This window comes from Poecilia latipinna, unplaced genomic scaffold, assembly GCF_001443285.1.
Source record: "Poecilia latipinna isolate Pla-1442-1.1 unplaced genomic scaffold, P_latipinna-1.0 Scaffold816, whole genome shotgun sequence".
In the NCBI taxonomy this organism is placed as follows: Eukaryota; Metazoa; Chordata; class Actinopteri; order Cyprinodontiformes; family Poeciliidae; genus Poecilia; species Poecilia latipinna.
The window spans coordinates 16,228-29,005 of record NW_015113432.1 but is presented as its reverse complement, the minus strand read 5'-3'; the positions used below and the strand labels follow the sequence as shown (position 1 = coordinate 29,005).

At 38.6% G+C, this 12,778-nt stretch overlaps 2 protein-coding genes across 3 annotated transcripts in view; one reads left to right on the top strand and one right to left on the bottom strand.

Moving 5' to 3' along the window:
• The window catches only part of LOC106956419 (proline-rich transmembrane protein 3), a 21,340-nt gene extending 14,974 nt beyond the window's left edge, over positions 1 to 6,366 (top strand). For both annotated transcript variants that reach the window (XM_015047245.1, XM_015047244.1), the window contains exon 4: positions 2,784 to 6,366. In XM_015047245.1, coding sequence (XP_014902731.1) covers positions 2,784 to 4,789 — 2,006 coding nt within the window. In that variant the 3' untranslated portion in view covers positions 4,790 to 6,366. The remainder of the gene's footprint in view (positions 1 to 2,783) is intronic.
• Positions 6,367 to 7,316: 950 nt separating this feature from the next.
• On the bottom strand, positions 7,317 to 12,772 carry LOC106956420 (cytosolic sulfotransferase 2-like). Its single transcript, XM_015047247.1, has 8 exons — positions 12,384 to 12,772; positions 11,408 to 11,619; positions 11,181 to 11,309; positions 10,995 to 11,095; positions 9,750 to 9,876; positions 9,568 to 9,665; positions 9,316 to 9,490; positions 7,317 to 9,222 (listed from the first exon to the last, which is right to left on the bottom strand). The coding sequence occupies exons 2-8, from the start codon at positions 11,544 to 11,546 to the stop codon at positions 9,110 to 9,112; spliced, it is 882 nt and encodes a 293-aa protein (XP_014902733.1). The 5' UTR covers positions 11,547 to 11,619; positions 12,384 to 12,772; the 3' UTR covers positions 7,317 to 9,109.
• Between the last annotated feature and the right edge of the window lie 6 nt (positions 12,773 to 12,778).

Here is a 12,778-nt window from a genome sequence, read left to right as displayed (position 1 = left end):
TATATATATATATATATATATATATATATATATATATATATATATATATATATATATATATATATAACCACAAGACCAGTGTAATGTCTATTTCCATGTTTTTGGATGCTTTACATGTGGTAGAACGTTTGTTTCTCATTGATTAGCACGACAATTGCATAAAAAGTAAATATTATCATGTCTGCTACAGGATAAATAAGTGATGTATGCAGTCATATTAAGTCCTGTACGATTTAACAGACCAATAAACAACGTAAACTGATGTCATTTCCACCCTACTGAAGGACTGTACTATTTGTCAGTGCGATATTTTAACCACTTCTGGAATTAATACCAAGGGATGTAGGGTTAGAAGAGCTAATGTGACTTATACCAAGTTTAGATTTTATGCTTTGTTGAGAGATTTCAAGTATCCTTGTCCAGAATGTTACCAAAATTTTATAAGCTAAGGTTTTCCAGCCCTTTTTAAGGCTGAATTGGTGGAATTACTATGATCAAAAGAGTCTCTCAGTCTGTTGTCACAACAATCTTGGTAAAAAAATATATATATATTTTACTTTCAACCAATGCTTTGCTATGCTTTGGTATGGTAACATAGCATTAGTTTTTGTGTGAATTTTCCTACCAGTAACTAGTTTTTTAACAGGGTCATTTGATATTTTATTTCTTTCCTGACATATGATGAAAGTGCCAGTTTTAAAGAGAAAACAAAAAGGTTGAGGTGAGCCTAAGTGTGCCCAGCTGTGCAATGTGATCGGCACATCTGGAATGTGTCTGGATCTCATCCCAGTTTGGTGAAAAAATGTTGAAGGAAGTAAAACATACCTTTATGTAAATAAAGAAGCGTGTGTATGCAAAGCGCTTTTACTTTGTGAGGCCCAGGAGTGCGTCAATGGAAGGAGGGAGGGAACATAAAGGGTGAAACCTATGTGGGAGTGAGTCATTTATAACTCTGTCAGTTTTATGGAGGTAAAGAGTACTTCAAGTGACTAGAGGTTTGAAAGTTTTACCACTGATCTTCTTATTGTTAAAAATGGCTGAAGATGACTTACAATGAAGTCATCAAGACGGATATCCTATTGCTTAAAGTTCATAAGATCACCTTTCTCATGGCTATGTTTTCTGTTTGTGTTTTTCCTTAAAATGAAAACTAGAAGAAATCTTAGCACTGAATATGATCATAATACAACTGGGTGTTTCCAGGTTCTTCCAGTTGGATAAAGTTATGAGCTCTGTGCAAACAGGAGCCTGCGTCATAATGAGCAAATTATAAACAGAGAGAAGCAAATTTGTCCCATGTGGCATTCTGGTAATCTCTGAATTTGAGCAGAGCTTGCCTGATATAAATTTATTGTGACACTGTGCTGTGCTGCTTAATAAAGATGTTCTTGTTAATTGTATAATCTCAATTAAGCCACACAGTTACTCTGAATTTCAACTATTCTTACTAGCAAGAATGACCAAATGAATTCAGAAATAAATTTAATTCATCAGTGATTCCAGCTGGCCACCTTCGTGGTTGGTTTTAGTGCATCATACAAGCCCTAAAGGTTATTTGCTCAGAATGACAACCTATGGTCAAAGTTTGGAATTTTCTTATTTGACCAAATATAGTTTTCTGATATAAACACCATATTCACCAAGAAGGAGGGAAAAATTAGTTGATGCAAATTCATTAAAATTTATTTAGAGATGGTTTTTACAGTATGATGACGGTGTGTCTTTTTTTACAGACCTCTCAGTACATACTACTTAAGCTTTTGTGGCATTACAACCCCAATCTATTGAAATAATGGTCAACTATTTTAGTAATCAATTAATCATTAAGTGGAGTATAGACTTAAAGAAGCCAGTTAGCTGAAAGAACATACTGAGAGCAGTAATTAAGCCAAAACTGTACAAAACATTTATACATTTCACTATTAGTATGGAAAAAAAAAAAACTTCATCTGTGTAAATATGTTGTACCCAAAACTTCTCAAGGGCCAAAGTTTTGCCTTCACCTGGTTCAATTTCTGTAAAAAAATATTTGCATTCCTAATATTGTATAAAAAGGCTCAATGAAAAATCAGCAGTTTGCCAATTTTTAAAATCCGATTAAGCAATTAACCGTCTGAATAATCCATAAAATAACTTCTAAAACAGTCATTATTTACAGTCCTACTTCTATGCATTTAGTTCAAATTATCCACAGCATTATCTTTTTTTTACCTGTCCAGTGTGTTTCTTGGTCTTCATAATGCTGTTTGATCATTAATGTTCTCTAAAGAAAAAAAAAACACTCCAAGGCGTACACATAACAGCTTGATTTATTCTGCGATTAAATTACCCATATCTACAGTATTTACTAGATGGATTCTTCAGCTGGTTGCTTGCACTGGGGTGCATTTATGGATATTATAATAACATGCATGTTTTAGCCCCATTCAGAGTTTTAAGTAATTTGAAAAAAATTTGTTTTCCTGTTGCTTTTGTTTTTTACTACTTTGGTCTCTCACATAAAAATCTTAAAACACACTGCAGTTTGTGGTCGGAATGTGACAAAATGTAAAAACTAATGGGTATGAATACTTTCTGAAACCACTGCATTACAGACCTTTAGCAGTGCATCTTAGTTTCTATTCACTGATGTATTATTCTATGATGGTGAGCTGCACCCCTCTAGTGGATCTCAGTGGTACTACATGCTCTTTCACTGATTCCTTCTACTTTAAGATAGTTGAACATTTGTCTGTTGTGATAAAAAAAGAAAATACTAATCATAGGCATGTTCTACCTTTCAGGGGACTCTTCACTTCTTACAACCGGTGTTGTTCCTGTGATCCGACCCAGATTTGGCCCCACGTATCAGAACGAGAGGAACCGCTCTGTTCTGTTGGGATATCCACAGCAAGCTCCACACTCCACTTTTAATCCAGCCCCATCTCCAAGTGCCATTCCCTCTACGAATGGCACACTTCTTTATTGGGGTGAGTTGAGCCGCACGTTGGCTTTTGCCTGGGAACTGCATGTCTACGGCACAGCAAGCCTCTTCCTGCTCCTGTTTGCTGGAGCTGCCCTCGGCCTGACTCTGTCCCCCGGAGCGAACTGTCCTCATCGCGGGGCTCTTGGACTTGCCAATGCTCTGTTGTTTCTGGCTGGAGGCCTCAGGGCAGTTCTGTTTTTCTTCGACCCTTATAGGACACGAGGCATCTTCCCTCGCACAGCAGTTACGGCCCTCTACAACCTGCCTCTTCACCTCTTGGTTTGGGCCCAGGCGTCCCTAGTACTTCTTGCACTGAGGGTGGCAGGAGTCAGTGTGTTACCTCCAACCTTAGAGCACCCCCCTCTGGTGGCTGTGCTTACTGTGTTGCAGTGTACACTACTGTTAGCTGCTGATCTGTTGTCTCCAGCTCTGTCTCCTGTAGTACCAGTAACCCTACAGGTCCTGTCCCTATGTTGGGGCCTTGGTATCTGTTTGGGCTATCTTTGCTATGTATTTCCACGTATACGCTGCCCTGCTCTTCCCCAACACAGTGTTCCTGTTGAGGCAAGGAGGAAGACCTGGACGGGGAGCCAAAAAACAGCAGTGATTCTGGGAAGAGTGCTGGCAGTCTGTGCAGTTCTTGGAGCATTATGCTGTGGTTTGCATGTCCACGCTACCTTGTGGCTCTATGGACTGTTAGGAGACTGGAAGCGTTTCAGCTGGGGGTGGTGGTTGGTGCATTTCTGGGCTCGGCTGCTGGAACTAACCTGGGGTTTTTTCCTGCTACTAATGGGATCCTGGGTGTTCTGGAGGCCTGTCACCTGCCGGGCAAGGGAGGAAGGAGGGCAGGATGGCAGCACAGTGGATCTCCCAACTCCTGGTCAGTCTGTTGGTTCCCCTCAAAGACATACATGCTGGTCTAAGATAGTCCAAAGTCTGAGAGGTAAACCCTGCAGAAAGTCTGAAAGTAATGGTGTGGGAGGCGGAACAGGGGGAGCGGGAGGACCAGGAGAAGTGCCGAACAACTGGGCTGGACAAGAGCGACCTGGAGCTGATATCAGCAAGAGTCTTATTAGGAACCAGGACCATGAGCAGAATATGGCCCAGCCGCGCTTGGTCAAAGACAGTAACTATGGACGTAACCATGGGGGCCACCCTGAGGACCGAGGCATATCTGAGGATTCCACCAGCTCCCTGCTGAGACTGCAGACTCTGGGTCAACCTCCACATCGCTCAGTGAGTGGCAGCCTGGATCAGGACAGAGATACATCTCTGTCTTTCTATGAATTTGACCTGCGGCCTCCCTCCCCTATTGACCTGACTCGCAGCATTGACGAGGCTCTGCACAGAGAACATTTGGTCACAGGAGGGAGCCTGTTTCATCCTGTAATCCAGACTCCTTCTCCGGGCTCTGGGATCAGCCAGGAGCATTGGCTTCGCAGGAACAGTGATCCTCAGCTGCTTTCTGAGAGCAGCGAAGCCCCAACAGAGTCTTCCATGCCTCTGGGGGGTAGCGTTCTCAGCAGCGTACCCAGCAGACAGGTGACTGCTCCACCCACGCCATCCCACCAGGGTCACAGGTGGGCTGGGAATGGTATGGTCAACGTTCCCTCATCAGTGTCTTGCCCAGTGTCGCTTCGCCCCTCCAGAACATCTACAGGGAATTTGGGTGAGGATGGCGTGGATGACACTCGGCCATTTATCACCCCAGATTCTGAAAGGGCGCGAGCAAGAGCTGGGAGACCCGTTGGTTCACGCAGTTACCTGGAAGTGAGTCGACATGATGATTCTGCCAGTGTCAGCAGTGAAATTATAGACCTTTGAACCACACAATGGACATAAAGACCAGTGACTGCACTTCAGATTTTCACACGTTTGTTTCAGATTAATGCAGGGGAGATCTGATCAGACTTCCTCAAGTTGGCTTAAAAATAAGAACCAGTTTAATAGAAACTTTAGGTGATTGATATTAAGATCATCACCTTTATCTTTAAAGTCATTTTGTTTCAAAGATTTACCAGGTGAATGGATTTTACTCTAACTGGGAGATACGACATGTTTGACACACTACCCACACAGCTCTTTCCATTTTTTTTCACTCACATAATTTTATCATACGCTGTTTTTCCACTGCAAGAACCTTTTTCAGGAATCAGGACAGTTTGTTTTTCACTCCCATTATTTCCACTGCTAGAGCCAGAGCAATATCAGCAGGGTAAAAAGTAGAAAGAAATCTTCGGGTAGGAAAAAAAAAAGAAAAATAGCAACTCATAGTGAGTATCTCAGTGTTTTGTACTGCTTATATACAAATACAATAATAGAATCACCTAATCTTAATGGAAAGATAAATTAAATGACTTCTACCAAACGCTGACTGCATTTGTTCATCTGTAAAGACAAAACTGGTTTGAGACAAACTCTTGAATCTGTGATGTGTGTTTTACAAATTGATTTTAGGTTACATAGAAATCAGGCATCCGACTGCTGTTAAGCATGTGTTATTCTTACTCCTTCAATGATACAATCTTTAGTTTTGAATTATTTTTTCTTTTTCTTTTGTTAGTGTAGCCACTGTGAAATAACTACATAGGACACCGGGCTATATACCGGTGGTCTAGCTGACTGAAGCTGGAACTCAGAGCAGGAAATCATAACCAGGTTCAGAGCTTTCTAGTTGCAAGTTGGAAAATAAAAGGTATTAAGCATTTGTTTTAGTGACATCTACCACTAGCAAAGCAAGCTGATAATATACTTCTATTTTATTTTATTTTTCTCTTCTATTTTATTTTATTTTTCTCTTCTATTTTATTTTTCTACCATTTTAACAAGTAGATAAGTGAAAGCACTTATTGTACCACTGGCTTAATAAGATACATACATCCAGAAGAGCTTAGTTCAAAGTTTATACCAGTAACTTCCTTTACAATGTGGATGCACACAGCAGGTTTGCTCTTTGCCTTACAACTTTCAGTGTTGGAATTCCGACTTTAGGAGACATTCTTGTTATTCCGACTGACCTTGATATTCCAATGTCCAAGTACAGCTTGGTTTCCTCTCTTCTGGTCGGATCCAAATATGGGTAAAGTCTGAGTAGACAAGACTTGTTTAATTTGACACCGTTGCACATTTTGACAAAGTTTAGAGCAGCTTTCATAAGTTATAATTTGTAGTGGCTGTGATAAAATCAATAAACATGTATTGCAGAAAATTCCAGCTTTTTTTGTGACCTAAGCCTCTTTCCCAAATACTGGATGAAGAAGATTTCAATCAGTGTTATTCCATTGATCCTGTCAGCATCAGAATAAACAACATTGTTTAATACACTGCAGTACAAACACACGCAACACACGTGCGGGCTAAAACAGGAGGGTCCGACAAAATAGGATCTGGGTTGCAAAGTGGAAACACACTTACACGTAATTCTGAGTTTAACTTTTTTGGGACCAGACTTATATTAGACGAGGAAACATTTTAGCAGCTGTGTGATGTGCTTAAGATTAGTGATGAAGGTGGTAATTCTCCTTTTATTGTATGAAATAAAGTGGTTTAAAATGATCAACTTCCTGTAATGTGACTAAGTGTTAAAGGTCCCATTTGTTTCCAAGAAAGAATTCCTAAGCATATCATTGGTTGTAAATTTTTTTTAGTTTTTTTTTTTTCTTCTAACTTCTTTTGTTATGTAAAGATGTGCCATACATAATCATGACTGGTTCCTGTGCTGTTCTCTCTCTAGGGTCTTAGCATTTGTATCATGGTGACTCAGCAGCAGATTATGTGTAAGCTCTTATCTTGCTGTCGCTGTTGTACTCATTTGTTTTGTCTTATAAGTTAAAGCTGGTTACATAAAGATACAGGCAGTCAACAACAACCAGAGAAGCCCCCCATGCTGCTGAAGATAGTAGCTGTTTAAGATACCATATTGAATTCCCACGAGTTTGATGCATTTTATTATCTTGGGCTGCTGCAGAACAATGCTTGTGGGGTACCACCTGTTAATAACCAATGCCTTTGAGTGCATTTTTGCAGAATCTGAATCAGATTTTTAAACAGATCATTTGTATTGAATTATATGCTGCACAGCTTTGCAGGGCTGCAACACACAGGACTGGCTTGGCTTGAACTTCAGAACACTTATTAGACCTGAGTCAGTGACAAAGCACTTACCTGTTTAGACTGAAGTATTTTACTACTATCTTTTAGAGATTAAATGTACAAGTCACAATGTAAATACTGTCCTTTCTAGTGTCCATGAATAAAGTTGTGTTTGAAACATAGTTGTTACTGTGAAGGACAATCTTAAGTGGTATTTCTAAAAGCTCAGGTTGGAGTGAATCAGACTTTTGGTTTTTAAATTGAGTTCACAGGTATCGGCAAAATAAATTTTAGTCAAATAAATTTGCCTTAAAAATAATACTTTTTCGAGTTTAGGAAAAATTCTGCACAGATAGAAAGTATTTATGTATCATAAGTGTCAATTCTGAGCCTGTTTTTAACCCCCAAACTGACTGATAGATGAAAGTCGGAGGACAGATGGATTTGCCTTCAACTCTTCCTCAGATGCAAGAATAATGTCAGAAAATAAAAAAAAAACAACAACACACACACACACACACATTGATAACTTTGCTAAACGAAGAACACAGTAACTGGATGTGCTACTGTTACCTAAGACAATAAGTTCCTTTATTTTTAATTAGATTGAATTTCTAATTTATTTAAAAGGGGCCAGCACACATAAATTAGTAGGTCAGATGTACTCAAGTTAGCCAATAGACTTGTTAGTCATCAGCAGTCCTTCTGCCTCATGTAAACCCAGAAATTTACTTATAAAGAACCAATTCCCATCAAAGGTCATAAAAAGGATCTCCAATCCATATCCAAGTTTATTAAGTCAAGTTTCTTCCAGTTTATATTCAAATCAGTCCAAATTACCATGCATAATCAAATTTTAAAATTAGCTGCAAATGCAGTTCCTTACAGACCAATTCAATGTGGATTACTATAAGACACAGCCAAGTTTAGTTGATTATATAATTCCAGATAGCAAAGTTATCCATGGAAAATTCTGTCACTACTTTTGTCATATATTGCAAGGGAAGTGTACTAAAAAACATGTTACACAGTCTAAACCTGAAAATGTGTGTTGCTTTTAATGCACCTCTGTTCTGTGATCGGGTTGCAACTATCCAGTCACTTTGGGGTATAAATAACACCAGATTTATGAATTAAAAGTTTAATTTTGGCTCACAGTCATACATTTATAGACTTAATGTCCTTAACTTTTTGAACAAAACAACATCTTTTGTAGACATAAATTATTTTCTTCAGCATCAATTTTAGCATCTTGAACTAAACTTACAGGGTAAAGAAGTTTGCTTTAGACTTTCAGGCTTTGTGAACTTGAACTAGCAAGACTCCAACCTGAGCACAGATATTGCTCATGAGCTGTGCAGATGACTTTACCTGTTGAGATGAACAGGTAGTTTTGGGGTTGATACTTAATATAGAAAGGTCTGTTATATTATTGCAAGTTTTATAAAGTGTCTAGATAATCTAAATTTGTTGGATGTAGATTTTTGCTTTGTTTCTGTTCATATAAGACATGTTTGTTGAGCCATGTGTATAGTCTGTTTATTCTTTTGAATCCATTTTTTGCTCTCGTTGCATTTTCAGTGTGTATTGTTAGACAAATAAGAATTTAAAGATATTGTCATTAAGTCTAGTTCCTGATGCCTTTTTCCTCTTTGCAGATGATTCATCACTCGTTTTCTAATTACTTTTGTCTGACCTGCAGTACCTCCTACTGATGTGAGATGCTTGTTGAGTTTTTTTTACAGTGCGGTGCGTCTTTTTTGTTGCCGTCGACATTCCAATGAGCCGGTATTATTTCACTGTACGAGGACTTCTCTAAATGGCTACTGTGGTTCCTCCAGCTCCCTCAGGGTTGTCCCGTGAAGCAGTATGTGCCATAGAAAATACATATAATGTTCCCTGTGCAGTGCAGTCTGTTTACTTTGCTCATTGAACTCTTTGTTCATGTATTTCCTGCTGCTTTTCACATATGAACTTAAATAAAAACCTAAAATCCTTAAGTTCTTATGATTGTTTTTATTTGCGTTCGGTGGTAATACTGTCACTGGGAGGTTACAGAACTGTTCGAAAGCGGAGATCAGTATTTCTCATCTTCCTTTGATAGTCTTCATCAAACTGCTCATTCTGTTTAACAGTGAAATGATTCTTCCAGTCACCAACTTTTCCTAAAATGAAAAATGGAGAAATTATGATTGTGGTATTAGTCTCTATTTCACTGATTACTTTTTTATTGCAAACAGTGGGGGAATACAGCTGACCTTTGCGCATAAAAGGTGAGATCTTGAAATCCAAGACTTCATCAGCTGAACCGTTGGCCATCTTGTTGTGTTTCATGTTGTTGAAGAGAGACTTTTCTGTTACTTCTTTCTTCAGATCCGTGCTGGATGACAGTTCCAGAAAGGAGCAGATCCGGCTGACTTCTCGTTCAGTATCCTACCAGAGAAAGCCCCTCTTATGCTGTGCTTGCATTTACAAACTGATAAAATGAAACATAGAGACACACCACCCACCTCAATGAGATCCTCGTAGAACAGGTACAGGATGTTAGATCTGGTCTTTGTCTTCTCCCACCAACCTCCCACATGGTCATTCCAGGAACCAAAGACCACTGAAAGGAGTCAGAAAGTCACATAAAAAGCAGTAAAGTTATCTTTGTGTTTTCAGTTATTTCTCCCATTAGTTTGTTACTCACTTTTTCCATCCACAAATCTCTGCAGAAAACTGTTCCAGTCTCCAGGCTCTGGCTGGGCCTTATTCATGCGGTCAAAATGAAAATAAGACACAACTGTGTCCTTTGCATTGCGGGCTACATAGATGATCTGCAATCAGATAAACATTATGGAGAAATTTTTTTTAAAAAAAGTTCAGATTTAAGAGAGATTATATGCAGAGGAGTCTGGCAATAAATTTAGATTGTGGTAGCATAATATCACTAAAAATCACTGAAGGTTTTTAATTTTAAGGTACTTTAATGTGAGTATATTTAAGCAGGAAGCAGTATAAAACTCACTGAACAATGAGTAGCCTCTTGGGGTCGCCAAATCTAAGTAACATCATTAAATGCTGTGCACATACCTACTGATTGTTTGGCAAGTGTGGAAGGAAAAAACCATAACCATGTAAGATAATTTCTAATCTCTGCTGGGCCTGTAGAGTTGTTTGCTTTAGTCAGATGAACTTTCTTTGAACTTTTAAGCAACAAATAGTCCTTGCATGATAGTAAAAGATCATTAGGAAGAAGTACCAATTTGCTGGCAGCAGCGGCAGTACTAACATGTTACCCTAGGTGGGTCTTTCTTTCTATCACCTTCTAGCTAGTTAAAATGAGAAAATGAGATTCTGTGTTGGATTAAAGTGCAGTGCTGCCCCTTCAAGAATCTCAGCAACAAGCAGGGAGAGCCTATACTCAACCCAGGGGACACTAACCCCTTAATTAACTGCAGAACATTTGTTCAAGGCAAATCTAGCAAGTTGTATTTTTGATCTTCTGTTATTGGGTTTCCCCTTTCTGATGCCACTTTGGGAAACTACCCATAAACCCATGCTAAAATTTTTTTGATTAGTTGGGAAACCTGTGATTCTGTTTCTCTTCCAATAGCATTGTGAACCTTGTTAGATGCATCATGAATTATTTGAAATATCCAATATCATTTATTTTTATGAAAAAGAAAGCTATCACAAAGTTCAAATTAACCCATACACGATACTCAGCAGTACTCAAACAAGTCAGAAAAAAAGCCCTGGCTGTGATAAACAGAAGCTAGAATAGGAGAGGACTCAAGACTTTGGACGATCTGAAAGAGATTGTGCAAAGCGAAATGGTCAAAGATCCTTCTTCCTGTTTGCTTCCTTCTTGTGAAATGGTCATTGAAAAGACTAAGTGTCCTGTTTTTCCAGAAGATAACTATGGACGGTTCAGTATTTGGAATAAACAAACCTTGGAATTCTGTTCCCAGAAGGACTGGGGAAGAAACTGGACTGGTAGGTGTGTCTTGATAATGCGTGGAAAGCTGTTTATTGAATTCAGTTCATCCACTCCTGGTAAAGGAATGTATTTTTTTTTTTAAACCAAAATAAGATAGAATTTCATTTATCTATTAAGTCACATTTTAGAGAAATATACCAGAGGGAAACCCCGGTATGCTGATCTCCAGAAATGGCACTCTTTCATGAAGTGGCACCGAGTTCTCTCTGTCAGGTGATGTTTGGCTGAAGTACAAAAGGTCCAGGATGTAGGAGACCCATGTGTTTCCTTAGAGCCATAAAACACATGACATTTAGATAAAATGTTGCAAAATTAAGCATAAAAGCAAATGGACTTTGAAACAAAGATAAAACTATTTCTAATACCTGCTTTGGGATAGCTCACCAACACAATATCATCTGGCCTTGCTTTGAAGCTCTGTATATTATCCCAGTTGTCAGTGAAGTATTTGGTCATGGAGACTCCATTGAAGTCGAACAATGTAGGTCTATCTGGGAACTCCATCTGCTGGGTGTGTCTTAAACCTTTTAGGAACAAACAAACTTTGTTGTAGCACTGGAAACAATCAGACCAAGCCCTGAAAACAGAAGAACAAAAATGTTAAGACATTTGCTTCACCAAGTCAGATGCTGGAAAACTGCTTTTAATGAAATACTGCACAACTTGTGAAATAAAAAAGTAGATTGGATTAAAATATGACCAGTTTCAGTTTCATGAATTCACTCTGACTTTTAAAAGATGCAGAACATGTTCTATAATATGCAAACAAATGAAGTCCGTACAAACTGAATGTTTTGAACAAACATCAACCTGCAAAGCCGTTGTTGCTCTGACAGAGGACAAAAAGAGCCCAAGTAAAGCTTTTCACAAGTTTTAAATATCTAGAAGTGTCTAGTTACGTTCCTGCTTACATTCCTTCCAAGAAAATAAAATGTTGAAAGAAAATAGGCTAAGGAAAATTATACTAGGACACTATGCAAAAAACTAAATTATAAAAATGACAGCAGAAAAAGGAACAGCTTTGCTTCCTGTCCAGTCCTACTTTAAGTGGAGGACTTTGGAAGAGATAAATCAAAAGTATAATAAAGTATTAAAATATTTTGGCCAGAACAGTTCTGCATCAATAAACAGTGACAAAAACACGAGGCTTTATGGAAATTGATTTAGGTTATATACACAACACTTCTGACAAGGCTGTTAAGACTATACATTAACACGTTCAAGCAGCAGCAAATTGTGACGATCAAATTACATGTACATTACTAAAAAAAAAATGCAATAACCTGTGCTTACAAAGCATCTAAACTCCTTTAAAAATGCATTATAAATTTGTTAGCTGGCCTGAATGTTTCGTCCTTGTGTGGCTCCTAAGCAGCGCAAAGTTCGGTCCTTATCTAGAGCAGGTCCTTTTCAGTTCAGATGGTTGCATCAGTGTCCAAAGGTATTCTGCTTTCAATAATATTTTACCATAAAAATGTCAAAGATTTGACACAAGTATCTATTTTTCAGTGGTTGACAAAGATTAACCTTTCACTAGTGATGGGTCCGGCGCATGTGTGAAGCCCATAGACCAAAACCCGCGTCGGTGCGCGTATTGGTTTCAGCAAGTCACGTGACCGATACAGGAACTGTTTTGAAATTACATTAACGCGCCAAACTGTGTTCATAAGGAAGCAAATCTGTCAATCTGTCAAAAGCATTTGCCAAACGAATTCTTGATCTTTTACAGCGTCAAC